General features: G+C 40.5%; 1 protein-coding gene across 2 annotated transcripts in view; it reads left to right on the top strand.

Annotated features, from left to right (window-relative positions):
• The window catches only part of LOC122643120 (4-diphosphocytidyl-2-C-methyl-D-erythritol kinase, chloroplastic/chromoplastic), a 43,421-nt gene that overhangs the window by 4,661 nt on the left and 12,750 nt on the right, over positions 1 to 26,010 (top strand). For both annotated transcript variants that reach the window (XM_043836763.1, XM_043836762.1), the window contains 3 exons: positions 23,372 to 23,464; positions 23,556 to 23,655; positions 23,764 to 23,863. In XM_043836763.1, the coding sequence (XP_043692698.1) occupies positions 23,372 to 23,464; positions 23,556 to 23,655; positions 23,764 to 23,863 (293 nt within the window). The remainder of the gene's footprint in view (positions 1 to 23,371; positions 23,465 to 23,555; positions 23,656 to 23,763; positions 23,864 to 26,010) is intronic.

Genomic DNA, 26,010 nt, shown 5'->3' with positions numbered 1-26,010 from the left:
CACAAGTGTTTCCTTACTAGCACAAAGCTAGCTTTGATACCAACTGTCCCAGACATATTTTTAGCGGAGTCAATATAATATAGTTCTAGGTTGGTACTTGGTAGAAGACCAACTAGAAGCCAATAACCAGGATCTGTTCTTGAATGGGTAATTAGGCTAGGTCAAATATGTGAAAAATTGTAAAATTAGGGTTAGGGTTTGATGGGATCTAGGGTTAGATGTTATGGTTAAGTTAGGAGAGTGTGGATTATATGGGAGAAAAGAGATGTGAAATCCACTATAAATTTGAACTTTGGAACTTGTGTGATTTTAGGTCCTGGTTCAGTGCCTATGCTAGCCTTAATGCTGTGGGCGGCATCAGTGGTGGATTCGGACCAATCCATTGACTCACCTATGGAGGATTCTGGGGAGCCAACACAGTAGCCATTCTTGAATCCGAAGATCCTGCCAGATCCCTGCATCTGAGCTACATGTGTCAAACGTGATGGGTCGACCACATGCGGAAGCTCTCAATTTCTTAGGCCGGATTATAGGTAAGAATCTTTTCTTGTATGTATATATAGTATAATTGCTTAATTAGTATAATAGGGACAGAAGGGTAATTTCCTCTTGTGGGACCCACATCCTGAACCGGGAATCCAACTTTCCATAGTTGACCCCAACCGGATTCCCGTATATGTCACATGACAACACTAATATGACTTAAATATAGGTATTTTAGTAGTTTAATCTATTTAAAATCTGTTTAGAGAAATGTTTCTATAAACTAATTCTGCCTAGGCCTAGGCAAACATGCCTTAGTAAGGCAATAGTATATATACAAATCCGTAGCCTTAGTCTTCATTTCTACCAAAACCAAACCGATTCAGCTTGAGAGAAAAGGGAGAGAAAGAAGAAGGAAGAAGAGAGAAAGAACCTAGGGCTTGGAATTGCTGTCAATTGGGAGCTAAATACTTGGAGTTTCAACTACAAGCTTGGATTTGGAGCTGTTCTTCAACATCTCTACACTAAATTCAGGTTGGTTACACAACTCCAAATTCTGACTTGCTCCAATTTCTCTCCTCCTCCAATTCTGCTGGGTTGTAACCCAATTTGGCCATGAACTTAGAAAATTAGGCAATCAATGGATAATCCCCAAATTTGACATGCAATTGGGTTAAGACCCAAGTAGTCATGTCTTCTTCCGCCAAGCCCATTTTTGGTGTTTTCAGCCTTTGCATGTCAAGATCCAAAGCTAAACAGCCAAAACCCCCATTCTGTTATGGGCTATCAGATGGAGTTGCAGGGACCGTACGGTCGACCGGTTGGTCCCTGCTGTGAATCCGGTTCACCCTATTATTTTGGTTTTGAACCTAATTGCTAGGGGTTTGACCTAGGGCTTCTTCTAAGTCTGATTTATGTCTTTTATTGACTAATTAGAACTGTTAGTACGCTGTTGGTGAGGTTATTTTGTGCTTTGGGAGTTATTTTGGCTAGGTTTTTCTACAATCTAAGGTAAGGGAGTTTTGGACTTGATTTCAGTGTGTTTGTTGTATTAACTTCTGTTTGTTATTGTTTGCCATATCATGCATCATGTTAATATATTGATCACCTAGTTTTCTAGCTTTTTCTTATTTGCATTAAATGATGTATGATGTTAGGGTGCATTTTCATGTTGCATAAACATATATTACTTGATCTTTGAAGTTGTTATTGTTACTGATATTGCTGGACAGAATTACTTATTTATTCGATATTGAATCATTTGCCATCATGTTAGTATGCATATGGTTAGGATTGGCATGAACCTAATGCTACGGTCCTTACCAACAGGGGAGGTGTTGGATAACTTGTGGTAGGTTCGAAAGGATGATTCCGGGATGCCATTCACTGTCCCATATCCGAAGAGTACTGTAGGAATGGGAACAAACAGTAGGGTTAACATTTGGGGGTTCGTTGGCGTCAGATGCGTAATACCTGAGCTGGGGGGTCCCCACCATGGTAGAGTGATATATGTAATAAATACATATATCTATTGTAAGATTAGTGAAAGAAGAAGAAGAAGAAGAGAGAAGGAGGAAGAAGAAAATCGAATCTGCAGAATAGGGGCTGCAGCCGTAATTTTGACTGCCCCCAAATCATATTATTTAATAGGGTAAACATTAAACAATTCCCATAGACAAAAATACCCCCAATAGGGGCTGACGCTATTCCCTATTCACAACTCCCCCTCTCTCCCTTACTTCTAACACTCCCCCTCAAGCTGGAGCATAGATGTTAATCATTCCCAGCTTGGTACAAATGTAATTCACTCTCATACTTCCCAAAGATTTGGTGAACAAATCAGCAAGCTGCTCCCCAGTGCGAATATGGCGAGGGGAAATAATCCCTTGCTGCAGCTTCTCACGAACAAAATGACAATCGACCTCAATGTGTTTCGTTCTCTCATGAAACATCGGATTCTCAGAAATATGAATAGCAGCCTGACTGTCACACCACAACAGCATAGGAGAATCATCACCAAATCCAAGTTCTGTCATCAACTGTTTAATCCACAATAGTTCACAAGTGCCATGAGCCATAGCCCGATACTCCGACTCTGCACTAGACCGTGCTACTACAGTCTGTTTCTTGCTCTTCCATAAAACAAGGTTACCTCCAACAAAGACACACTAGCCCAAAGTAGACTTTCTGTCAATAGGAGATCCTGCCTAATCCGCATCAGTAAATCCTTCAATCCTTCCATGACCATGATTAGAATACAAGAGACCACGCCCTGGATCCTTCTTAATATATCTCAACACCCTTATAATTGCCTCCCAGTGAGTTGTCCTAGGGGCGGACATAAATTGACTCAGTACACTGGCAGGAAAAGAGATGTCAGGTCTAGTCACAGTCAAATAGTTTAGTTTCCCTACCAGCCTTTGATACTTCTCTGGATCATCCAGAACATCCCCATCCTCTGCCATGAGTTTCACATTTGGATCCATAGGAGTATCCAAAGGCCTAGAGCCCAATAATCCTGTCTCTGAAAGTAAATCAAGCACATATTTTCGCTATGAGAGCGAAATTCCTTTCCTTAATTGAGCTACCTCAATACCCAAGAAGTACTTTAGTCATCCCAGGTCCTTAGTCTGGAATTGCTGTCCCAAATATGTCTTCAAACTCTCAATACCAGAAGAGTCATCCCCTGTAATAACAATATCATCTACATAAACCACCAAAAATATCTTCCCTGCATTTGACTGCCTGAAAAACACTGAGTGATCATTCTCAGACCGAGTCAAACCAAACTCCAGCACAACATCTGTAAAGCGGCCAAACCAAGCTCGCGGTGACTGCTTCAGCCCATACAAAGATTTCCTCAGCTTACACACCTTACCAGACTCCCCCTGAGCAACAAAACCAGGAGGTTACTCCATATACACCTCCTCAAGGAGGTCCCCATGCAAGAACGCATTCTTGACGTCAAGCTGAAATAATGGCCAGTGATGTATAGCAGCCAAGGAAATTAAAATGCGGATAGAAGTAAGCTTTGCAACTGGAGAGAAAGTATCCAGATAGTCCACACCATACACCTGGGCATAGCCTTTAGCAACAAGACGGGCCTTCAACCGAGCCACAGACCCATCAGGATTAACCTTCACCACAAAGATCCAGCGACAACCGATAGCAGACTTACCTGAGGGTAAAGAAATAAGCTCCCATGCCTGATTGTCCTTCAGAGCAGAGAACTCCTCAGTCATGGCAACCCTCCACCCAGGGTGAGCCAAGGCCTCTACCACAGACTTAGGAATAGGATAACTGTCAATAGTAGATAAACAAGCAACAAAAGAAGAGGACAAACGAACATAGGATACAAAATGATCAATAGAGTGCTGGGTACAACTGCGAACCCCCTTACGGGTAGTAATAGGAACATCAAGATCAGAAATAGGAGGTACAGTAACAGGGGTGGAAGTACCTGAAGTAGGATCTGAAGGCGAGGATAACGTGGTAGATGGTGCCACCTGGGTACTGTATCTCTCCATAGGAGTAATGCGATGTGTCGGTGCATCCGGTGGGCGACGACGAAAAACATCCAGTGGTTTGGTAGGAGGTGGCACCGGAGGCAAAGGATCCTGCACAGGAGAAGAAGTATCGACAACATAAAGAGGGAGATCATCGGCCATCTCTGAAGCAGGCGGCGAGGATGCAACAAATGGAGTAGATTAAAAAAAGGAGACATCAGCGGTAACAAAGTACTTTCGCAAATCAAAAGAATAACACCGGTAACCCTTTTGGGTTTTAGAATATCCCACGAAAAGACATTTAAGAGCTCTAGGATCCAACTTAGAGCGACCAAGACGATGATCCCGAATAAAACAAATACACCCAAAAGCACATGGTGGTAAGACAAACAACGGATGGGAAGGGAACAACAAAGAATATGGAATGCCACCACCCAAAACAGAAGAAGGCATGCGGTTAATAAGATAACATGCAGTCAAAACAGCATCAACCCAAAAAACTTTAGCCACGTTCATCTCAAATAAAATAGATCTAGTAACGTCCATCAAATGTCTGTTCTTCCTCTCAGCTACACCATTTTGTTGAGGTGTATCCGCACAAGAGAACTGATGAATGATCCCATGTTGAACCATAAACTCATAAAAGGAGCAGAAAAATATTCTTTTGCATTGTCACTTCGAAGAACTTTCAAAGAAGTAGTAAATTGATTCTGAATTTCAAGCACAAAAGTACAGAAAATGGAATATAATTCAGAACGATCCTTCATTAAATAAATCCAGGTAACTCTGGAAAAGTCATCCACAAAAGTGACAAAGTAACGAAAACCCAACATAGACGAAACAGGACACGGACCCCACACATCCGAATGAACTAAAGAAAAGGGTTGGACAGCCCTATTACTGACTCGAGGGGGATAACTTACACAGTGAAGTTTCCCAAACTGACAAGACTCACACTGCAAACTAGACAAGGATTGAAACCGACTATCTAAAAGCTTCAAACTCTACAATGAAGGATGACCCAAACTATAGTGAATCTGATGAGGAAGTGCCACGCTCGAACACACCATAGTGGATGCGTCGTCAAGAAGATACAGTTCCCCAGATACACAACCTCTACCAATCGTCTTCCTCGACTGGAGATCCTGAAACTCACAATAATCAGGAAAAAAGGTAACCAAACAATTGTTAGCTTTGGTAAATTTGCGAACAGATAATAAATTGAAAGGAAATTTGGGCAAGTAAGAAACGGAAGACAACGACAAAGAGAGGGTAACATGCATAGTGCCTGTACCCCTAACTTTAGCAAGAGACCCATTGGCTAACACAACATCAGAAGAAGATTCACGAAACGAAGAAAAAATACCTGATGCTCCAGTCATATGGTCCGAAGCACCTGAATCAATGATCCAGGGACGAGAAGTAGATGATAGGCATGCAATAGCATTACCTGGCTGAACTAGGGTAGCAGTGGAGAACTGAGGTGACTGAGAATTCTGAAATTGCGTAAACCGCTCATAGTCTTCATCAGACATAGTCACTGTTTTACCCTCAGGCTTAGAAGGAGGGGTAACCACCGGATCACTGCTGGCTGAATTTGCAAACTGAGGTGGTTTACCATGAAGCTTCCAACAAAAGCGTTGAATGTCACCAGCTCTGCCACAATGATGACAAGTGCGCACCTGTACTGAAGTCTCTGAAGTACCGGATGTGGGTGCTTTACTGTTCCCTGACCTATGACCAAGGCTACCACCACCACTACCTGTACCTGTCCCACCACTGGACCCACGGTTGGAGAAGGCTGCAAGGGCAGAATTCTCATTACCATGAGAGGAATCGTGGCTGTTCTCACGAGAAACCCGTAAAATTCTTGAAAAAGCTTCTGAGAGTGTGGTGACTCTATCCCCACCGAGGATTTGAGACTGTACTGGCTCAAATTCTTTTCTAAGTCCACCCAAAAATACCATAACAGCCAGCTGCTCTCGCTGTTGCTGCATCTCTTTCACATCAGACGTGATAGGAAGAATGGAATTCAGCTCCTCATATAGTTGCTTGAATTCAGCAAAATATTGGGTTACAGGCAGAGTCTTCTGATCCACCTTATAAAAAGCTTGGGACAGGTCATAAATCCGAGACAAGTTGTCCTTCCCAGAATAGAGGACATTCAGATAGTCCCATAAGTCTTTTACTGTGTCAATGTGAGTAACCAGGTCTGCAATCTGATTATCCATTGAGTTCAACATCTGACTCAATATTCTTGCATCCACCGTATCCCATGTCTTGTCTCCTTCAGGCTTTGGCTTGGTGAGATGATCTTGTTGATCACGCCCCGTCAAGGCCAATCGAACCACCTTCTTCCATTGCTGAAAATAAGAAATCCCTTCAAGTTTCCTTTCGGTAATGCGATGAGAAGAGGAGGACAATTCTGTCACAGTAGTCGTTGCATCACCCATGCTGAACTAAAACCAAATTAAATCTTCACAGAGAAGTCACGGACAGAGAGAAATTAATGGGCAGCAACCACTTCTGAACTTGCAAACTGATGGACAGCACTCACTTATTACTGTCAAACACCTCTGAAATTACAAACAATTCTGAAACTGTAGGGCAGCAAGGTGATACAACCTTCTACGACCTCCAATCAATCACAACCAACCTACGCCAGCCAATAACTCAATCCAAATTCAAAACATAAACCACCGAGACCTAGTTCTTTATACAGTCATGAACTAGGCTCAAATAAAACCATAAAACTGCAGCAAAGGGTGCTGCATCCCCTTTAAGATGAGACCACGAGAAGTTCCAAAACCTTAATTCTTCAAATCCACAAGCTTATACAAATTAAAGCGCAGGAACAGAGAGAGGATTGAGGATGAAAAATCGACCTCTACAGTCCTAGCTCTGATACCATGTAAGATTAGTGAAAGAAGAAGAAGAAGAAGAGAGGAGGAAGAGGAGAATCGAATCTGCAGAATAGGGGCTGCAGCCGTAAGTTTGACTGCCCCCAAATCATATTATTTAATAGGGTAAACATTAAACAAATCCCATAGACAAAAATACCCCCAATAGGGGAATCGTGAATAGGGGCTGACGCTATTCCCTATTCACGACTCCCCCTCTCTCCCTTACTTCTAACATCTATATATTATAGTATAACGTAATACAACAGTAGTAATATTAAAAATGTGCACATAATAAAAAATTATTAATAATAATACTATAAAAAAGATATATGTACTTGTATATAGTCATGGAGCAAAATACATACTAAGACTACACAAGATTTATACTAATTATATAAAAAGGAATATGGATATATAGTAATACCAAATAAATCAATAAAAAGGAATATGGATATATAATAATACCAAAGAAATCAATAAATAAATATGATATTGTCATATAACTATGAAGAAAAGTATTAGTACCTTATTAGTAATTACGATTATATACTAGAGTATTATTATATGTTGATGTATGCACTTTTTATAACATGTTGATATAATAATTGTAAAATAAAACATGTATTATATGATATGATGTTTTTCCTTTAGGAACTCGAAAATGTCGGCCTAAAACATCCTTACAACTCAAGAAAATGAGTTATGTGCTGAGGCCAATCGAAGAATACAGTTACAACGATGAAAATATCGATGAGTTAAAATCATAAGCTTGAGTTGCTCATCGATGATCAAAAGTATCTTCAGTCCGTGTTATGGAACGGTAGAAGCTTGATGACCAGGGACTATTATATTATTGATCGAAGGGTGGAATACCTTCAATTCCATATTATCCGCATCGAAAGTATCCTCCATTGATGGGTGGATATACTCCAATGTCTTCGTTAAGACATTTCAATGTATGATGAAGCTTAACTATGATATAAGTTGCTGCATTCATACTGTATATGTATACATTCTTGTTATCAAACTATAAATGTATATGTGAAACTAGGTGGGAGCTGCTTGAGTCCATAGAGAGCTTTCTTCAAGAGACACACTTTCCCTTCAGCTGAGGGACACTTAAAACCAGGTGGGAGCTGCATGTATACTTCTTCTGCTAAATCTCCATGAAGAAATGCATTCCTCACATCTAATTGGTACATTGGCTAATCTTTATTAGCTACCACTGAAAGAAGAACCCTGATTGAGTTATGCTTGGCTACAGGGGAAAAGTCTTTTGGTGACTGTACCCTTTTGCAACTAGCTGAGCTTTATATTTTTCCACTGTACCATCCGATATATACTTGATGGTATAAACCCATCTACACCCAACTGGAATTCTCCCCCTGGAAGATCAACCAGTGTCCAAGTACTATTCTTCTCCAGAGCCACCATTTCCTCAGACATTGCTTGCATCCATTTTGGATCGGATAAGGCCTTGTGACATTTTTGGGAATGGAAGAAGACTCGAGGGCAATGGAGAAGGCAATACCTGTAGGAGATATAGAGTCATAGGAGACAAACTGGTCTATGGGATTAGTACAGGCTCTCTTCCCCTTCCTCATAGCAATGGGAAGATCTAATTCAGGAGGAGAAATGTTATCTAACTGGGGAGGATGAGACTGAGGATGAGGATCCACAGAGGACTTTAGGCAGGACTACTTCCCTCTTCCCTTTAAGCATTCACCTCTTTTTAGTACAAGCAACTTTTTTTCCTTGTGCTCTTTTCCCTGCTAGCATCATCACCACCACTAGCATCAACACTTCATGTGCATCCCAACTTCATTCCATAACAACGAAAGTCACTTAAGTAGTGCAACTCCACAACTCATAGCAACCATTCACCACATAACATCCAAAAAACTTCAAACAGAGAAGAAAAAAAACACAGCTGGCGGTACCTGTGCAGTAGCATAGAAGAGAGCTATGCTCTCTAACCATTCCCCCTTTCTAACCGAGCTCTTGTGGACTTAAAAGGGACCCTTGGGCGATCCAAATGGGCTTGGTGTCATAGCAAACCAAGCAGAAAAGCAAACAGAAACAAAACTGAGAAGCAAAGGCTAGTGGAAATTTCTGGGTAGCTGCTACGGCTTTAATCTCCTTCAACAGCTTCTAGACTCCCTCCATTGTATGTTGGCTTGAAGAATAGACCTCTAAAGAATGTAGTATGAGTATTGCTTCACATAGTACAGCCTCTAGTGGAACCCTTTATCCTCTTAGGGTTTCAAAGAGAGGTGAAAGAAAGGACAACCGAGCTTAGTCGACTCTCAAACCAGAGGACTCAGCTCTGATACTAAGTTAGAACTTGAAGATGGATCGAGTCTAGTAAGAGAAGAGATTTGTAGCAAGAAGGAGAAGAAGGAGAGAAGAGAAGAGAGGTTGAGAGAATCGATTATGTGTATTTTGTGATTCTCAACACACATAATAACTTCATTAATACACTTCTATGAATTACATAGACCTCCCTAGGGTGGTAATTGGAAATAAGAAAAGAAAGGAAAAAATACAACTTAGTCATGTTTTGTTCATGACAGAACTACCCTGATACAAAATATTCTAACAACTCTAACAAAGGAAGTTGGAAATAAATGAGGTGTGCATGAGGATGGGCACTGGAGTTGAAGCCATGACGATGATTGTTAGAACTTATTATTTAAATTTTGGTTCTGTTAATTTAGTTTTAAGGGATTGTTATTATGTACCCTCTTTTAAGAGGAAGATATTCTCAGTTTCAAAACCTGTTTTGGACGGTATAGTTTTTCCTTTAATTCTAAATTAGTTATTTGTTTAAATAACTCTTTTGTGGCATCTGGTTATTTGCAAAATGATTTGTATTTTCTAGATTGTCCGGTTAAAATGAATATTGTTTCAAATGTTGTTCTGAAACAGAAAGCAACTCCAATGAATCTAACGTATATGTGGCATCTAAGATTAGGTCACAGTAACATGGACCAAATTAGTAGGTTAGTAAAGGATGGACCCTTGGATAGTCTAAAGGTCGAACCGTTTCCTACCTGTGAGTCATGCCTTCAGGGCAAGATGACCAAGAAACCCTTTAGCAATAAAGGTGCTAGAGCTACAAATCTGTTAGAATTGATACACACTGACGTGTGTGGACCCATAAACATACAAGCAATGTATGAATATGAATACTTTATAACCTTTACAGACAATTACTCTAGATATGGATACGTCTACTTGGTGCGTAAAAAAATGGAAGCTTTTGAAAAATTCAAGGAATTCCAAGCCGAAGTCGAAAGACAGTTGGATAAACGCATTGAATCCTTACGATCAGATTGTAGAGGAAAGTATTTGTTGGATGAGTTTATAGGGTATCTCACATCACATGGGATTGTTAGTCAACTAACAAATCCTGGAACACCACAACAGAATGGTGCATCCGAACGGTGCAACCGGACTCTATTGGATATGGTTTAGACTATGCTCACTTATAGTGAACTCCGTCTATCTTTTTGGGGATTTGCCATTAGAAACAGCCATGTATATCTATAGGGTTCCAACTGAATCTTTGGCTAAGACACCGTTTGAGTTATGGAGAGGGCAAAAGCCCAGTATACAACATCTTAAGGTGTGGGGCTGCATTACACATGTATGTAAGCAAAAAAAAAACAAATAAGATGGAATCTAGGACTTCATGGTGCTATTTCTTGGGATACCCCAAAGGCACGATAGACTTTTCTTCTATGACCCCAATGACCAAAAGGTCATTGTAAGTAAATATTCTACTTTCCTTGAGGAAGAAACACTCACCTAGAAGTCAGAACCTGGAGTTATTGAGGAATTACAGGATAACTCAGAAACTTCACTTCCAGAAGTGAGACCAACTAATGTACCTACTGAAATCCCAACATCTCAAGAACCTTAACGCAGTGGGAGGATATCCAGACCACCCACTAGGTTTGCTTTACTCACAGAAGATGATAAAACAATGGAAGAGTTCCACATTGTTTCAGTTGAGTCGGATGATGATCCGACAACATACTTTGAGTCTCTTAAGGATGTTGATGCTGTTAAATGGTTGGAAGCGATGCACTCTGAAATGGATTCAATGCATTCCAATAAGGTCTGGATTCTAGTCGATCCACCAGTGGGGTAAAATTCATTGGATGTAAGTGGATCTTCAAGAAGAAGGGTCCTGATGGAAAAGTTGAAAGATTCAAGGCAAGGCTGGTGGCAAAAGGATATACCCAGAAAGAGGGTGTAGACTATGATGAGACTTTTTCCCCAGTGGCGACAATGAAATCCATCAGGATTTTGTTAGTAATCGCAGCGTACTTTGATTATGAAATTTGGTAGATGGATGTGCAAATCGCATTTCTGAATGGATTCCTCAATGAGGAAATCTATGCAATAGCCAGAGGGGTTCTCTTCCTTGGAGGAAGAAGGCAAAGTATAGTATGCAAGTTGCAAAGGTCCATCAATGGACTAAAGTAGGCTTCCAGAAGTTGGAACATCAGGTTTAATTAATCAATCAAATCATTTGGTTTTAATCAAAATATAGATGAACCATGCGTTTACAAGAAATTTAGTGGGAGTGTAGCATTTTTTTTGTTTTGTACGTAGATGACATATTGTTTATCGGAAACGATGTGGGGTTTCTTTCATCGATTAAGCAGTGGTTGTCCACTATTTTTTCATCCTAGGGATTAAACTCGTAAGATATCGCCAAAGACGGATGTTAGGCATGTAGGCTTATTAGAAACAACTTATATAGATGAAGTCCTTGCCAGATTCAGTATGAAGAACTCCAAGAGAGGAAGTGTTCCTTTTGGGCATGGAGTCAGTCTTTCCAAATCTCAATGTCTTCAGACAGATATTGAAGAGATGAAGAGGATTCCCTATTCCTTTGCGGTAGGGAGTCTTATGTACGCTATGTTATGTACAAGGCCAGACATTTGCTATGCAATAGGTATAGTGAACCGTTACCAGTCAAATCCCGGATGAGAGCATTGGACTGTTGTGAAAAACATCCGTAAGTATTTGAGGAGGACTAAGGATTATTTCTTAGTTTATAGATGTGATCAATTGTTGATTTTGGGGTATACTGACTCAGATTTCCAAACTGATAGACACGACAGAAAATCCACGTCTGGGTGGTTTATCTAATGGGTGGTGGTATCATTGTTTCGAAGAGTGCAAAACAGAAATCTACAGTCGATTCCACTACCGAAGCAGAACACCTTGCATCTTGTGATGTCGCAAAAGGTGTTTGGCTGAGGAAATTCTATCAGATCTGGAGGTGGTCCCTGACCTTGTCAAATGCCCTATTCCCCTGTTATGTGACAAGAGAGGGGCAATTGCATAAGCTAAGGAGCCTAGCGCTCATCAGAGGAACAGGCACGTGTAGTGGAAGTATCACCTTATTAGGGAGATTATTCAGCAGGGCGACGTGAGTATCTCTAAAGTGGACACAACTAAAATGTGTCTAATGCCATGACAAAGGGCTTGTCTCCTGGAGTGTTTGAAAAACACATGGAGGGCATGGGTTTAAAATGTATGGGTAATTGGCTCTAATGTACAAGTGGAAGATTGTTGGATATGTATGGACGATATGTATGTCCATCAAACCCGGTTCGTTCCAGTTCAACCCGATTTACTTTATATTGAACTTTTCATACATTTTGGTTTAATATTATGACATACGATATAAACTTTTTGAGCAATGTATGTCCGTAAGTTTACACTTAAAATGGCAGTCACGACTAGGGTTTGGGCTGGACACCCTTATCATATGATCATCGCATTAGGTATGCCTAGACATGGTGATGTCAGGGTACAAATGCGAGTACACACACTAGTGTATATTGGTGAAGAATCTACTTGTATAGATTTCCTCATGTATCACTACCAGATGTTGGTTTGGGATAGATATGTGTCACCGAGACCCAGTACCTAAGAGGGCCTTGTCATTGCAAAATGTGGACGCATTCTTTGGTTCATCAACGACTAAAGTTCAAGAGAACTGAAGCTAGTGTTCTTGGAATGTGGGAACATTTTGTGAGTGAAAGATTTACTCAACATGGCCTCCACTGCCCGATTAGGGAACATCAAGGATAGTTTGTTTGTGGATGGTCGGATGAGAATTAGGATCCTATACTGTTTTAGAAATGGTTTGCAAAACTTATTTTCACATAAAATGACAAGTTATATTTATATATTTGATTAAAGGATTTGATCGTGTTTTGTGGTTTCCAATCACGTACACGGACATTCTAATATGGACATGTACTATGGAATGGGGTTTGGCAGTATTGAGATACATGCCCTAGATTCCATAACGATGATGTTGATTAGTGGTGGGTTGGAGCGTAATAAGTTGTTATTTTGCGGGGTATTTCTTGGATTTGCTAATTAATAATTAATCTATTTAATTTTAAATGGGTATGATGCAAATATATAAAAGCCCTTTAAAAATTAAATCTATTAATTATTTTATTTCCCTTTTAGATTCTGCTTCTTTACCAATTAGAAGCCCATCAAGAAAGCCCATTAGTTTCAAGTCAAATTTGAGGGGAGAGTGTGTTAGACTCTTGCTGGGAATTGGCATGGGGCTTTAGAGCCCCAACTATTTAAACCTAAGGGGGGAGGTTCGGCCAAGGATGCTTGGCTGAATTTTTCGGCCCTCCCCCTCCACACGATTTTTCTCTCCTCGCTCTTCTCTCTTGCTCTTGTCCTCTTTGAGAGGAGAGCTATTTTAGGTTTTTGAAAACCCTAGTTCCTTGGAAGATTGGATCTTTCTGGTTCTTGGAGAAGCTGGTTATTTGACTTGGGAATCTTTAGCTGCATCATGAAGGTTCAAGAAAGGGTTTCTTGAAGTGGTTGTTAGGAGAAGAACCATAATCTGGAGGAGGAGCAACACTTGAGGCTCTCTAGGTTAGCAAATCTTAATGTTTTATTTGTGCATTAAGTTTTTCTTTTATTTGATATTCATGGGATGTGAAAGAGCACCCGAATAGATCTCTTTCCGCTGCGCATTCGGGTGTGAGATGGTTTTCTCTTTCCATGGGATGGAAAAGAGATGTTCTTTTCTCTTCTTGATTAACCTAATTTTTATTGGACAAGAAAGAGCTGGGTTTGATAAATTTTTATACTAAATCACATAATTCTTCTTATTGGTTTTCCATGGGTAACCATGGAGATGATCCCATGATTACCTAATTGGTTATTGAGGAATATCCCCATTCACGTATATACATCATACCACTATTGCATGAAATATAAATGCAACAGTAAGCGCCTCTAAGGTATGGGAAAAAGTAACTACCGGAAATTTTCCTTGTGAATAGAATGGCAGTAGACCAAATCAGGAATTCCAATGGATTAATTTTCAACACAATTAAGTGCCCACATTTATATTTGCATGTTAATCCCTATTACGGAAATATACAATGTGGCAATAGTTGTGAACAAGTGACAGTAAAAGTACGCAATTGCACATTATCAAAATAATCGCAAGCATATGAATATGAAAATGTATTAATTAATTTAATCAAATTAAATTGGGTTTGATGGACATACATCAAATGCAATAATCGAAGACTACCCTGTGTTGAAAAAAGAAAAAAAAAAAAACTCGAGTTGGGATCCCATTGGGTGATTTTGCCAAAGATTCCTTGTATGAATAGTTCTCTAGTTCTAAAATAAAGATATTCTTTCTTAAGGACCCTTAAAATTAGATATAACAATTAAGCCCAATAGTTTTCTTACATTTAAGTCCCTCCACTTTACAATATCGCATAATGAATATATGGGCATGAAACTTCATTATTGTCACCACCCTTGTCGATCGAAACATCATAATGAGTGCATCTGAACTGTTGATTGGACATTAACAACTTTCTAACTCTTTAAAAATACTTATTAATTAAATAATAACGTTTGAAAATTTTTTGTGAACAATTTACAAAACATGCCACCTGATCTGGAATTTCGACCAAGCAGAAACAGATGCTCTCTTGATATTCTCCCTATATGGGAAGTGGATTCCTTGCCAAGCATCTCTTTCACTCACCGGTAAATACCATGAATCCAATATTGCCAGGGAGGCTTCAATCGTTATTACACCAATCGCAAGTCTCAGGACCAATCGCAAACTTATTGAGAATTTTGTTCTTAAACATCTGACAATAATCCATTCAAGATTCCCATATGATCCAGTTCAATAAACACATATTTATACTCACACTTGTGTTAGGAATCTCCATTCCTGAGCTCACACAATGTGATAAAGATATGAATAGAATGTCTAGTTCTTGTTAGCATTTAGGGTAGAAGAAGGAGAAGAGAAGAAAGAGATAGAGAGCAGCCACGGTTTTGGTTTTGTGTGTTATGTCTCAAAACAAGAGACTAACATGCTTATATTGAAAAGAATATGTAAGTACACACAGGCCCTTGGCCTTATACAAATGACATAAAGAATACACAAAAGAGGGGTTATGTACATATATACCCCTGATAAACTATTCTTAACACTCCCCCTCAAGCTGGGTGATATATGTCATACATACCCAGCTTGTCTAACATAAAACTAAAGTGATGAGAGCTAAGTCCTTGGGTGAAGATGTCTGCTACTTGTTCATTTGTCTTCATAAAAGGAGTACAAATAGTCTTAGAGTCTATCTTCTCCTTGATAAAGTGTTTGTCAACCTCAAAATGCTTTGTCCTGTCATGTTGAACTGGGTTGTGAGCAATGCTGATGGCTGCCTTGTTGTCGCAATATAGACTCATAGGTTCAGTCGTCTCAAATCCCAATTCTTGAACAAGTTTCTTCAACCACAAGATTTACACACACCATGAGCCATGACTCGAAATTCTGCTTCAGCACTTGACCTAGCTACCACAGGTTGCTTCTTACTTCTTCAGGTGACTAAATTTCCCCCAACAAAGGTACAGTATCCAGAGGTGGATCTTCTATCAGAAATAGACCCGGCCCAATCAGCATCTGTATATACTTCAATTCTCAAGTGACCATTCCTAGAGAAGAGAAGACCTTTTCCGGGGCATGACTTCAAATACCTGAGGATCCTATAAACTGCATCAAGATGTCCCATCTTGGGTGCATGCATAAACTGACTTACCACTCCAACAGCATAGGTGATGTCAGGCCAGGTGAGGGAGAGATAAATTAGCTTACCTACTAATCTCTGATACTTTTCAGCATCCACAAGAGGTTCACCACAATCTTCCCCTAGTTTGTGGTTCTGCTCAATAGGGGAGGAGATTGGTTTGCATCCTAAGTAGCCTGTCTTTGTAAGTAGATCAAGAACAAACTTCCTTTGACAAACATTGATCCCTTGCTTGGATCTTGAAACTTCAATCCCCAGAAAATACTTCAATAGACCGAGATCTTTGATCTCAAATTGTCGAGCCAAATAAAGCTTAAGCTTTGAGATTTCAGCTTCACTGTTTCCCGTGACCACAATGTCATCAACATAGAGATTTCAGCTTCACTGTTTCCCGTGACCACAATGTCATCAACATAAACAATGAGAGCCGTAATAGTGCTGCCCTTCCTTTGTATAAACAATGTGTGATCAGCTTGACTTTGAGTATATCCATTTTGTAGGAGGGCTTGTCTGAACCTCTCAAACCAAGCCTTAGGAGACTGTTTGAGTCCATAGAGAGCCTTCCTAAGTCGACACATTTTCCCATTGTCACCTGGATGCTTGAACCTAGGAGGAGAGTGCATATATACTTCTTCTTCTAGGTCACCATGTAAGAATGCATTCTTCACATCAAGTTGGTACAATGGCCAATCAAGATTTGCAGCCATTGAGAGAAGTACATGAATGGAGTTATGTTTGGCCACCGGAGCAAAGGTTTCCTGATAGTCAATGCCATACACCTGTGTATAACCTTTGGCGACAAGTCTTGCCTTATACCTCTCCACAGTACCATCAGACTTGAACTTGACTGTGAATACCCATCTGCATCCAACAGGGATTCTCCCTTTAGGGAGTTCAACTAGGTCCCAAGTGTGATTCTTCTCAAGAGCCAACATCTTTGTGTTCATTGCTTCTCTCCATTTTGGATCTGCCATGGCTTCTGCTACATTCTTGGGAATAGAGATGGATGAGATAGCCACAATGAAGGCTATACCTATAAGGGAGATAGAATCATAGGAAACAAACTTGGCAATGGGATTAGTGCATGCCTGAGTTCCCTTGTGGTGAGCAATAGGAAGATCTAAGTCTGAGAATGTAGAAGTAGAGGAAGGTATACCTGTCTCGATGGATGGAGGCTTAGGATGAGGAGACGAAGAAGGATTTTGGCAGGTCTTCTTTATAGGAAGCCATGAAGAAGGATTTCTCCTATCCTTCGTATACACCAGTAGCTCCCCCTGTTCTCTGTTCTCCTGTGCACTAGGAGGCTCCCCCCTCAACAACAGTATCCACAGAAGGTTCCCCATCAACAACAGTATCCACAGAATTTTTCTTTCCCTTGTCAATCTGAAAAGGGGAAATATGGACAAGAGAGGAGAAAGGAAATGAAACAAACTCGGGAACCTCTTCACCCTCAACACCACCACCAAGAGAGGAACACTCCCCCTGAAGAGGTGACTGAAAATACAGAATGATTTCAAAGAAATGAACATCTTTGGAGAGAAGCCACCGACGAGTAGGAGGATGATAGCATTTATACCCTTTGGAGGTGGAGGAATACCCAAGAAAGATGCACTTTAGGGCCTTAGGATCCAATTTAGTGCGGGCAGATTTGCTAATATGTACATAGCAAATACAACCAAACACCCTTGGAGGAAGAGAAAAGGAAGAAGACCATGAGGGTAGGACATCAAGTGGAACCTTGAAGTTTAGGACACTAGATGGCATGTGATTAATAAGAAAGACAGCAATGAGTAGGGCATCAGACCAAAAAGTTTTTGGAACATGCATGGTAAACAAAAGGGATCTAGCCACTTCAAGGAGATGGCGATTTTTTCTTTCAGCCACCCCATTTTGTGGGGGGTATCAACACAGGCCACCTGATGTATAATGCCATGGTCAGAAAAAAAGGTTTCCAAACCACTATACATATACTCCCCACTTTTGTTAGAGCGGACAATTTGGATCCGAGTGTGAAATTGGGTATACACTAACTCATAAAAATTTTTAAATGCAACATAGACATCACTCTTATGTTTCAAAAGGTAAACCCAAGTAACCCGAGAAAAGTCATCAATGAAAGAAACAAAGTAGCGGAAGCCACGCAAAGAGTTAACAGGGGAAGGCCCCTAAACATCAGTATGGATAAGGTGAAAGGTGAAGTAGATCTATTACCATTAGATGGATAAACTGTTTTACAACTTTTGGCAAATAGACAAGGTCACAATAAAAAACATGAGTGACAGGAAAAGAAGTAAATAAATGTGGCAACAGTTTCCTCATAACAGAAAAGGAAGGGTGTCCCAAACGACGATGCCAGAGCAAAATATCCTCCTGAGTATGTCCACCTTCTTGCCCACAAACATAGGACTGAGCTTGCACAACAGGGGAAGCACCAGTCTCCAAAACATATAAGCCGTTAGCCTCACGACCACTGCCAATCACCCTCCTCGTCACCAAATCCTGAAAAAGACAATGGGTAGGAAAGAAGGTGACAAAGCAGTTCAAAGATTTAGTCAATTGGCTAACTGAAAGGAGGTTAGTGGCAAAGTTGGGAACATGAAAAACAGACTTCAAAGGTAAAAATGGTGCAACTTGGATATCTCCCTTACCAGAAATAGAGGAGAAGGAACCATCAGCAATTTTTACCTTATCTTTCCTAGAACAAACAGAATAGGAATTATACAGCTGAGACCTACTAGTCATATGATCCGTGGCACCTGAGTCAATGACCCAAGGTGTGGTACCGGAGGAGGAAGATGCTTACACTGCAGTGGAAGGAGTAGCAGAGGAACCATCCAGATGGGCCACAATCCGGCGAAATGCAGCAATGTCTTCTTTAGACAGAGAGGATGGATTAGATTCAATGACTCCAACATGAGCCTTGGGCCCCTTCTTCCGCTGCCCTTTCAGTCCCCTAGATGAACCAGCAGAGGGCTTCCTATGGAGATCCCAACAAAAGTCCTTCGTATGCCCAGATTTGCTACAATGGTCACATAAGAATCGACCATTTGCAGCTCCCTTAGCAGCCCCCTTAGTGGAGTCCTGAGGGGTGGAAGAAACAAGAGCAGAGTGCTCAACAGTGGGAGCAGTCCCTATGGCACCCCTACGGGTCTCCTCACTCTGTAGATATCTACACACCTCCTCCAGTGAGGGAAGACTTGGGCGGCCAAGGATTTGTACCCTAAGAGGCTCAAAGTCAGAATTAAGGCCTCCAAGGAGAAATAAGACCCTCTCTTTCTCAAACAACCGGTGCACTTTGACCTCATCATCAGGACACAACTGAAGATCTCTATAGTGATCATACTCCTCCCACAGGCCCACAACAAGACTGTAGTAATCAGAGATGCTTCTATCACCGTGGCGCAGGCTAACAATCTGTTGGAGAAGTTGGTACACCTTTGTAGAGTCCCCAACTCGATCAAAAATACGGGCCACACTGTCCCAAATGTCTTTGGCAGTCTCCTTGCCCATAAATCTTCTTCCAATCTCAGGCTTCATGGAGAAAAGAAGCCAGGCCATCACAAGAGAATTCTCAGTGTCCCATTTGGAGTACCCTTGTTCGGTAGGAAGGGGGGCCTTGATGCTACCATTGATGTATCCCATCTTCCCCCTACACCGAAGAATCAATTTTATGGAGCGGGACCAATCCAAATAGTTGTGGTTCTCAAGTTTGGCAATAGGAAGTTGGATATTGGGGCTCTCAAAGGGAGAAGGGAGAGATGGAGTTGTTTCCACAAGGGGCAGGGGTGTTTCAACATTTTTCTCACCCATATTGAAGCTTTAATCGACCACTTAGAATAGGGAAACAGCAATACTTCAAGCAAACAGATATCTCCCAAAACAGTAGGCACAAAACAGAGCAAACAATAGCCAAAAAGGGCTTAAAAACACTTGTAGATCTTTAGAAATTACTCAAACAGCAGCGGAGTAAGGATGAGTAATGTTCCTTACCAAAAAACGATGCAAATAGACCATAAATAATGGTCAAACAAAGCCCTATTGAAGACCAAGGTGCCAATCTAGACTCAAGCTGGTGGAAATTCTGAGCAGAACAGCCACCACGAGATTCCTTGTGGATGAATGGATGCTTGGAAAAAGCTTGAGAGAAGCCAAGGAGATCAAAGAGGATTCCCAAACGAAACTAGAGCACTCCATTTGGATTCCAAACCAAAGAGAAACAACTTGGAGAAGATAACCTAACCAGACCTTCAAACAGCAGCAGCAACCAAGTGAAAGAAAACCTTCTTCACACTCCAAACTTCCTTCAAACACTTGCAAACAGCAGAATCAGCTCTGATACCATGTTAACATTTAGGGTGGAAGAAGGAGAAGAGAAGAAAGAGATAGAGAGCAGCCACGGTTTTGGTTTTGTGTGTTATGTCTCAAAACAAGAGACTAACATGCTTATATTGAAAAGAATATGTAATTACACACAGGCCCTTGGCCTTATACAAATGACATAAAGAATACACAAAAGAGGGGTTATGTACATATATACCCCTGATACAACTATTCTTAACAGTTCTGCCCCTTGTGAACAATTTTATTTGCAAACCTAAGGACAACCACTCGCCCAATAACGTTATGCAAATTCATTACACAATTAGTGAATTGGGTGTGATGGACACACCAAATCCAACAAAGAAAAAGAAAGGAAAAGCTCAGTTCTTGCTAAATGACCAAAACATCTTTATGGGACTTGATATTTCCCTATTAACATGAAGTGGGGGGAGGGAGATAGGACCAGAATAAACAGCCCTCCTCTATACTCCAATCTCTGATGACATGATGCCTCAAACCTAGATGGAAATAGGTTTGCCAAGAGACTCAAAGAGCAACCACAATAAAAAATCAGCTTCTCATTCTTGTAGGGGGAGGGGACTAAACATAGAATACTGGCAACTGATGAAGTCTATAGATGCAATCAAAGCCCCCCCCCCCCCCCCAATTGCTTAACAATACCTCAGTGGGAACACCCTTAAACAAGTCACTGCCAGACACGTTAAGAAACCTTTGGTTGAACATAAGCAGCACACATACATCTTGAAACCGTCTCTGCTACTTGTTACTACCAAACGTAAACATAGCTGCAGGAAAGGATCATTAAAAATCATTTACTTCAAACCTTTGGTTGTTGAATGTGATTAAAAAATCCTTGCAATTTTTCTCATTGGTCAAACATTTTGTTTATGAGAGACTAGAGGAGCAGAGATTTTGATCAGGTGAGGTGTATAAAGGGTGAGGACGGAAGAGTTCTGGTAAACGATGAGGACATTGTGAAGAGATGGGATGAGCATATTTGTGACCTACTGAATGGAGATAGGTCGAGCATAAATTACCCGGATGATCACATTAGTCAACATGATTCCACACGTCATACTTATGTACGAAAGGTTACTGTGGCGAAAGTTACGGAAGCCTTAAGAAAGATGAAAGCAAACAAAACACCAAGACCGGATGAGATCCCAATTGAAATTTGGAAAACCCTTGGAGGTTGTGGGGTTTATTGCTTACCCAATCTGTTTAATTGGATTATGAACACAAGGAAGATGCCAAATGAATTGAGAAGAAGCATTGTAGTCCCGATCTACAAATAAAGGCAATGTTTAAAATTGTAATAACTATAGAAGCATAAAGCTAATGAGCCACACCATGAAACTGTGGGAGAGGGCTATTGAAGCCTGTTTGAGAAGAGAGACTCATATCTCGGTGAACCAATTTGGCTATATGCCAGGTAGATCCACGACTGAAGCTATCTACTTATTAAGGAGGCTCATTGAAAGATATAGAGATAGCAAGAAGGATCTCCATATGGTCTTTATCGACCTGGAAAAAGCCTATAACCGAGTCCCTAGAGATCTAATCCAACATGTCCTAATGAAGAGAGGGGTGTCATGTAAATATGTGGATGTCATTAAGGTTATGTATGAGGGCATGGTGACTAATTTGAGATCTGTGAGAGGCCAGGGCCAGGAATTCCCAATTACAATTGGGTTACATCAGAGTTCAACTTTAAGTCCTTACCTTTTTGCGCTTATAATGGATGAACTAAACAAGAGGATTCAGGATGAGGTCCCATGGTGTATGGTCTTTGCCGATGATATTGTTTTGGTGGATGAGACAAAAGAAGGGATTAACTCTAAATTAGAGCTTTAGAGGTCAACCTTGGAAACAAGAGGGTTTAAGATTAGTAGAATGAAGACGGAGTATATGATGTGTAATTTTAGTCACACTATGATGGGTACTAAACTACTAATATGGTGCGAATTGAGGAAAGAGAGGTACCGCAAAGTGACTATTTTAGATATCCAGTGTCAATCATAAATAAAGAAGGTGACATTGAGGATGATGTTTCATAAAGAATTAAAGTGAGTTGGATAAAGTGGAGTGGTGCATTCGGAGTGCTGTGTGATCGGCACATTCCTCTAAAGCTTGAAGGTAAGTTCTATAGAACTGTTATAAGCCTGGCCATGATGTATGGGGCAGAATGTTGGGCAGTTAAGAAGTGTCATATTAAGCTTTGTGTAGCAGAGATGAGGATGTTAAGATGGATGTGGAAAAACAAGGAAAGATAAAGTTAGGAATGAACGTATAAGAGCGGATTTGGGAGTTGCTCCAATCAACGACAAGCTCCGCGAGAGTCGTTTGAGGTGGTATGGCCATATTCAAGGGAGACCTAGGGATGCCCCAGTAAGGAGAAGGGATATGATTCCGATTGAAGGAGTTAAAAGAGCTAGGGGCAGACCTAAAATGACCATAGGGGAAGTGGTGAGGAAGGACATGAATGGCCTAGGTCTTTTACCAAGTATGACCTCGGACAGAGCCTATTGGAGAGCAAGGATTCATGTTGCAGACCCCATTTAGCTGAGTTTCTCTTTACGTGCTGGGCTGTGCCTACTTCCTCTTACTCTCTGCTCTTCTTTTTTAAAATAATTCTGTTTCTGTACTTTGTTCTCTTTGGATCCATGTAGCCAACCCCATTAAGTTGGGATAAGACTGAGTTTATTGTTGTTGTTGTCAAACATTTGTTTCTTTATATATCTGTATATATAATTGTTAAGAGTGTATCGGGCTCTAGGGTTAGGGCTATTGTGTCTATGTTTCTAATTTGGTGATTCTTAGTAGGGTTAGGAGTCTTCAATTGTATTCTGATTTTATATAAATAAAGGCTCTTTGGGAGGGGACTGCTAGTTCGATCCATTATCTAGACAGTCCACCTTCCTCTTCTTCATCTCCTCTCTTCCCATCACTCTCGGTTATGGTGTTTTTGGATTCTAACTAGTTACAATAATGATATTTGTATCTGTTTTGCCAGGTTGTTCAAGATTTTCCTCTCCCGATACCCTTGGACATGCCAATGGTTCTTGTAAAGCCACAACAAGCATGCTCCACAGCTGAAGTTTACAAGGCACTGCAAATTTAAACTCAGGAAATAACTTATTACATTTCTTTATTTTGTCTCTCTGCCTTCTTTACAAGTCCAGATTTGATTTGTGTAGCGCCTTCGGATGGATCAGACGAGCAAGGTTGACCCTTTGGTTTTGCTGGAGAAGATCTCAGAGAAGGGAATATCTCAAGATGTTTGTGTCAATGATCTAGGTATGAGTAGTTCTGGAAAGTTGTAATCATATTTTTTTTTCTGATATTTTCCTCTTCTGTTGATTAACTCAAAAATTAATCAGTCCTATGTTGGTATCTACTTTACAGAGCTGCCTGCGTTTGAAGTGCTTCCATCCCTTAAAAAGTTGAAACAACGTGTCCTTGCAGCTAGTCGCGGGCAGTATGATGCTGTTTTCATGTCAGGAAGGTGATATACATACTACTGCATGTATTTGGTGACTTAGATATCCTTAATATATTAATGAAGATGTACTATTGATTTATAGAATTAAAAATTTTAAAATCTATCCTTCTTTCTTATGATGACTTCATCATTATGGTACTATGACCACTTAGTTTCTTTGCAACAATTAAATACATGTCGAAGTCTAGTGAAACTTATGGGATTTGTTATATGTTTGATTTATGGATCAATTATTCACTTAAGATATGCATGAAAATTCTGGTGACATAAAGATGAAGTCCTTGAAGATAAATGCTGAAATTTCAAATCAAGGAGTATGCTAGACTTAGCAGCTTCACAGGTTTTTGGTGAATATTGGAAGGTTCCAATTTCAATAAGTGGGTAGTTAGTAATGTTATTCTTTTCAGAAAGGTTCGAGGTCTCGGTTTTAGACCTGGTTTTGCTCAGGCCCGAAACCGAGTTGTCTCAGCCGAGTTGGTTGTTTTTTTTTTGGCCCTTAGTTTTCGTGGCCATATGACCTAAGTAGGCTATGAAATTTGCAGAATAATCTATATTAGGCCCTATAAACATAATGGAACCCTTAAATTTTTATAAAACTAACTCAATATGGTAGTTAGACTTTGGACCTATGGTTGGTAGTCTCCGTTGTATATATACAGTGATATGGCCTCTCATACAATCTTCAGTTCTAGAACACATAATTCAAGTAAAAAAACCTAAATAAGCATTAGGAATGAATAGACATGAAACTATAAACGATTAAATAAATCATGCATCATAGATTATTTGTTACAAAGAATCAAAGAGTGACATATATAAGACTATAAGAGTGAACAATACAAGCAACAAGTAGTGAGTCACCTAGTATTGGAATGAGTGTCGAGCCGGATCAAAACGACTAGAATGTTGCTGATGCTGAATCAAGTTTTCGTCCGACTGAATCACAAAAGTTGGCCATGTCATAATGTGGCGGATGAAACGCTCGAAGTCATCCACAACAGCCCTATAGATTCGAATCGGCAACGTACTCGAGGTACCCTAACCTAGGGTATATATCTCTGAACTGTGTAGAACTCGAGCGAGAGCCACTGCTACTGGAACTGAGGTGCATGTGAAACTGGAACTGGAATTTACATGTATGGCTCGAGGGCCGGTACCCGAAGGTCCTGTCCACAGAACTTGACCTGATGCGTGATTGACCCTCATACTCAGAGACCAAAGGTACTGATGATGAAGAGCCAACCTGCCCAAACTGATCATACCCAGTATAATGACTAATTGACTATAGTCGGAACCGGTGCTCCCTGTGCCATATGGCCAGTAACCATATGATGGTGTACCCCACTGCTCCACATACATACCACCCTCAATTCTCATGCCTCCGAGACTATCAATCAAGTCTCTGACACTGATGTCCATGGACTCCAGTATATCACCCTGCTGCTCAGGTGGTGGTACGAATCGACGACGTTGGCCTCTTGAATGACTCATGTCTCATTCTAGGGATCGTTATTACCCTCCCTGGCTTGGTGTATGTGCTGCATTCTGAGTCTCATATTATAATGCACATATACCAACTATTCCAGTCGTTTGTGATCCATTCGATTCTACCTCTTGGAGTAGATCAATAAAAATGTACTCCATTTGTGCTTGGATCCAGAGGCAGAACAAGTCTGAGAAAGCACCTGATTGCTATATTTCTCAAGTTAGGTGAGTCTTTCCCTTAGAGATCCCATCATTCAGCTGCATTACAGATTTAGAATATTAGGATTACTTAACGGTATATGAATTCAATGGAGAAAAGATGACAAATAAATGAATAATGCACGTGGACCTACCAGGGTCCGAATCTCTAGAACTTCAGCCGCACAATTGAATCTCCCCTCAGCATCTCTGAAGTGCTTTATCTATGCTCATTTCAAAGGTCAAACATGCCTTGTGTCAGTACACTATAGAATAGGGTAATTACATGGCTGTGATTCTTAAACTCATTTGGAAAATTGCAGCCAAGCACAACAACATCTGGGTCGATTGGATTTATTCGGGGCTCCTTCAAAGAGATTCAATTTGGACCGTTTCCAGCTCTCCAAATGCTTCTTGGGTCTGGAAAAACATTCTCAAATGTAGAAAGTTAGCCCTTGGGCCTGTTA

Source organism: Telopea speciosissima, chromosome 10 (assembly GCF_018873765.1).
Source record: "Telopea speciosissima isolate NSW1024214 ecotype Mountain lineage chromosome 10, Tspe_v1, whole genome shotgun sequence".
Classification (NCBI taxonomy): Eukaryota; Viridiplantae; Streptophyta; class Magnoliopsida; order Proteales; family Proteaceae; genus Telopea; species Telopea speciosissima.
The sequence above is the reverse complement of the archived record's forward strand: the minus strand, read 5'-3'. Positions and strand labels throughout refer to the sequence as shown.